At 44.2% G+C, this 5000-nt stretch overlaps 1 protein-coding gene across 9 annotated transcripts in view; it reads left to right on the top strand.

Moving 5' to 3' along the window:
* The window catches only part of LOC123754631 (Chitin deacetylase-like 5), a 164238-nt gene that overhangs the window by 31359 nt on the left and 127879 nt on the right, over nt 1–5000 (top strand). For all 9 annotated transcript variants that reach the window (XM_069326538.1, XM_069326537.1, XM_069326543.1 and 6 more), the window contains exon 2: nt 4466–4545. In XM_069326538.1, coding sequence (XP_069182639.1) covers nt 4506–4545 — 40 coding nt within the window. In that variant the 5' untranslated portion in view covers nt 4466–4505. The remainder of the gene's footprint in view (nt 1–4465; nt 4546–5000) is intronic.

The following is a 5000-nucleotide window of genomic DNA, read 5'->3' as shown; positions in this document are numbered from 1 at the left end:
TGAATACCACACACTCACGTGTCGCGAACTGACAGGTGGTAATTACGAATGAGTTCAACTAATACATTGCAACGCTGAGGAATCATGGACAAGGAGTGTGAGCTATCTTAGATAACAAGCCATTGGCGGCCTGGAGACCCTGATTTATTTCCTGGGGTGGTTGCTTGGAGGCACTCGTTCACTACAGGCAATAATAAGCTATGACCATGGGAAGAAGGGTCTTTTTCTCTACCAACAGAAACCCAGGAGTACTCCATTACTCATAATCACCCCCCCCCTCCCCCCATAGTTCAAAGCCCCTCTAATCTGAGGTGTGACTCGCTAATGGTCAGTCTATCCACCCTATCCAAGCTCTACCCAGGAGGTGCCCATTCTGGCGAACATTGTATGACTTTTGACCAAAGGCAGACTAGACATTGGATACTTTGGGTTCTGCCCTCCTCTCCTTGAGAAGACTTTCTTACTAAATGTTATAATACTCTTCACAATGTTCTAAATACATGATAAGAGATTCACTAGACTGTTACAATAGTGAAGTCGCCGTGCTCTAATTAATGGGTACTCACCAGCCTCTAATTCCTGTGGCACTCACCAGACATTCAAGGGACACTCATTAACTCCTCGGTACTCACCTATTAAGGAGAAAATGAGTAACTTCGTCGTCCAACCCATCTCAGCACGAGTCGTTAGCTGGCGGCTCCGTTCGTCGTCTCTGTGAGAGAAGAATAGAAAGTGTTCCAGATTATGATATTTGAAGTAGTGGTAATACTGTAGTAAAAGTAGTAGTAGTAGTAGTAGTCGTGGTAATAGTAACTGAAGTAATAATAATAAAATTATATTGTAAATATGATAACAACATTGTTACAAACAATAACAACAGTACACATATTGTTGTAACAATAACAATCTTAGGCGTGTGCTTGGCGTACCCAGAACAGCAAGTTCGAATCCTCCTCACGGCTCCTACTGATTTTTGTTCACTGATCCGTCACGTTAATGTGATTTCTTCGCGGAAAAAATAATAATATTAACGGTACAGACCCGACGTAAGCTCCCTTATAATAATGATAAAAACTCCACTATGGCTCTGTGGAGGACTCGAACCAGCGACCACGGCCTTGCCAACCCCATACTCTACCGACTAATAATAATATAATAACGGGAGTATGGAGGTGACGTAAGCCACGACCCCGCAAGCAGAGACATCATTGCCCAACCACACACACTGAGCCACGACCTTCGTAGTGCGTAAATAACCGCGAGACTCCTAAAAACCTGTCGTCATCCACACCAAAAAATTCACAAGGAAAAGTATATATATATAAATGTATTAGCGAGTGTATTGTTGGATGTTAGGCGTGAGTGGGTGTTATCCAGCCCTGAGGAGCGTGGGGGTGTTATCCACCCCAGGGCAGGCGTGGGTGGGTGTTATCCAGCTCAGGGCAGGCGTGGGTGGGTGTTACCCAGCCCTGAGCAGGTGTGGGGGGTGTTATCCAGCCCAGGGCAGACGTAGGTGGGTGTTATCCAGCCCAGGGCAGACGTAGGTGGGTGTTATCCTGCCCAGGGCAGAGGTAGAGTCAAGGATAAACGGAGAAACTAACCTGTGTAAGGTGGAAGCGCAAGACATGGATGTCTTCCATATGCCACGGAAAAAGTTGGTTCAAAAACCTTAAGTGTTGGTTAGAGAACCTGACAATAACCCCGACCTGGAGCACTTTCAGAGGTTTACATGAAAACTCTCCACCAAATGGAATAAAAAATGCCCTAAATAGCTAGGTAAACTTTGCTTGAACGCTTGTGTAGCTAGATAAACTTTGCTTCAACGCCTTGTGTAGCTAGGAAAACTTTGCTTCAACGCCTTGTGTAGCTAGGTAAACTTTGCTTCAACGCCTTGTGTAGCTAGGTAAACTTTGCTTCAACGCCTTGTGTAGCTAGGTAAACTTTGCTTCAACGCCTTGTGTAGCTAGGTAAACTTTGCTTCAACGCCTTGTGTAGCTAGGTAAACTTTGCTTCGACGCCTTGTATAGCTAGGTAAACTTTGCCTCAACGCCTTGTGCAGTTCAGGAACCCTTCACTCAACGCTAGGTAGCTGAGGAACCTTTCACTCAATGCCTTGTGTAACTCAGGAACCCATTTAACCCACAATTCGTCGGGGTCGCCGACTTTGTCAAAAGAAAGTCGGCGACAATCACAATAAAGTCGACGATATTTTACCACCGAAGTTGACATTCACATGAAAATGTTTCTGACCATCATCCATGACCTTCTTTAGGTTTTCCAAATGTTGCTGAATGATGGGTTCACCGCATCATCATCACTCCGGGATGATATCAGGAGATGATGGGTTGGCAGTTGATTAAAAAATTTTTATTGTGAAGTGAACATTTGATGAGTTGTGAGGTGGTCAGTCGCCATGTGTGGTTTCAACCAGCAAGGTTGAATACCAGGTTGGTACCGTGATGATTTCTCCAGCTTTCCCTGCACTTAATGGTACCTTTTTGGCCTGGTTACTAAAGCCACATGTGTAGCGTTCACATATATATATATATATATATATATATATATATATATATATATATATATATATATATATATATATATATATATATATATATATGTGAACGCTACACATGTGGCTTTAGTAACCAGGCCAAAAGGTACCATTAAGTGCAGGGAAAGCTGGAGAAATCATCACGGTACCAACCTGGTATTCAACCTTGCTGGTTGAAACCACACATGGCGACTGACCACCTCACAACTCATCAAATGTTCACTTCACAATAAAAATTTTTTAATCAACTGCCAACCCATCATCTCCTGATATCATCCCGGAGTGATGATGATGCGGTGAACCCATCATTCAGCAACATTTGGAAAACCTAAAGAAGGTCATGGATGATGGTCAGAAACATTTTCATGTGAATGTCAACTTCGGTGGTAAAATATCGTCGACTTTATTGTGATTGTCGCCGACTTTCTTTTGACAAAGTCGGCGACCCCGACGAAATTGTGGGTTAAATGGGTTCCTGAGTTACACAAGGCATTGAGTGAAAGGTTCCTCAGCTACACTAGGCGTTGAGTGAAGGGTTCCTGAACTGCACAAGGCGTTGAGGCAAAGTTTACCTAGCTATACAAGGCGTCGAAGCAAAGTTTACCTAGCTACACAAGGCGTTGAAGCAAAGTTTACCTAGCTACACAAGGCGTTGAAGCAAAGTTTACCTAGCTACACAAGGCGTTGAAGCAAAGTTTACCTAGCTACACAAGGCGTTGAAGCAAAGTTTACCTAGCTACACAAGGCGTTGAAGCAAAGTTTTCCTAGCTACACAAGGCGTTGAAGCAAAGTTTATCTAGCTACACAAGGCGTTCAAGCAAAGTTTACCTAGCTATTTAGGGCATTTTTATTCCATTTGGTGGAGAGTTTTCCCATCATGTAAACCTCTGAAAGTGCTCCAGGTCGGGGTTATTGTCAAGGTTCTCTAACCAACACTTAAGGTTTTTGAACCAACTTTTTCCCGTGGCATATGGGAAGACATCCATGTCTTGCGCTTCCACCTTACACAGGTTAGTTTTCTCCGTTTATCCTTGACTCTACCTCTGCCCTGGGCAGGATAACACCCACCTACGTCTGCCCTGGGCTGGATAACACCCACCTACGTCTGCCCTGGGCTGGATAACACCCACCCACACCTGCTCAGGGCTGGGTAACACCCACCCACGCCTGCCCTGAGCTGGATAACACCCACCCACGCCTGCCCTGGGGTGGATAACACCCACCCACGCCTCCTCAGGGCTGGATAACACCCACTCACGCCTAACATCCAACAATACACTCGCTAATACATTTATATATATATACTTTTCCTTGTGAATTTTTTGGTGTGGATGACGACAGGTTTTTAGGAGTCTCAGCGGTTATTTACGGCACTACGAAGGTCGTGGCTCAGTGGTGGAGGTGGTTGGGCAATGATGTCTCTGCTTGCGGGGTCGTGGCTTACGTCACCCTCCATACTCCCGTTATTATTATTATTATTAGTCGGTAGAGTATGGGGTTGGCAAGGCCGTGGTCGCTGGTTCGAGTCCTCCACAGAGCCATAGTGGAGTTTTTATCATTATTATAAGGGAGCTTACGTCGGGTCTGTACCGTTAATATTATTATTTTTTCCGCGAAGAAATCACATTAACGTGACGGATCAGTGAACAAAAATCAGTAGGAGCCGTGAGGAGGATTCGAACTTGCTGTTCTGGGTACGCCCAAGCACACGCCTAAGATTGTTATTGTTACAACAATATGTGTACTGTTGTTATTGTTGTAACAATGTTGTTATCAATATTTACAATATAATTTTTATTATTATTACTTCAGTTACTATTACCACGACTACTACTACTACTACTACTTTTACTACCAGTATTACCACTACTTCAAATATCATAATCTGGAACACTTTCTATTCTTCTCTCACAGAGACGACGAACGGAGCCGCCAGCTAACGACTCGTGCTGAGATGGGTTGGACGACGAAGTTACTCATTTTCTCCTTAATAGGTGAGTACCCGAGGAGTTAATGAGTGTCCCTTGAATGTCTGGTGAGTGCCACAGGAATTAGAGGCTGGTGAGTACCCATTAATTAGAGCACGGCGACTTCACTATTGTAACAGTCTAGTGAATCTCTTATCATGTATTTAGAACATTGTGAAGAGTATTATAACATTTAGTAAGAAAGTCTTCTCAAGGAGAGGAGGGCAGAACCCAAAGTATCCAATGTCTAGTCTGCCTTTGGTCAAAAGTCATACAATGTCTGCCAGAATGGGCACCTCCTGGGTAGAGCTTGGATAGGGTGGATAGACTGACCATTAGCGAGTCACACCTCAGATTAGAGGTGGCTTTGAACTATGGGGGGAGGGGGGGGGAGGGGTGATTATGAGTAATGGAGTACTCCTGGGTTTCTGTTGGTAGAGAAAACGACCCTTCTTCCCATGGTCAATAGCTTATTAATTGCC

Source organism: Procambarus clarkii, chromosome 18 (assembly GCF_040958095.1).
Source record: "Procambarus clarkii isolate CNS0578487 chromosome 18, FALCON_Pclarkii_2.0, whole genome shotgun sequence".
NCBI lineage: Eukaryota > Metazoa > Arthropoda > Malacostraca > Decapoda > Cambaridae > Procambarus > Procambarus clarkii.
Note: the sequence above shows the minus strand (reverse complement) of the source record. Positions and strands in the feature narration are given on the sequence as shown.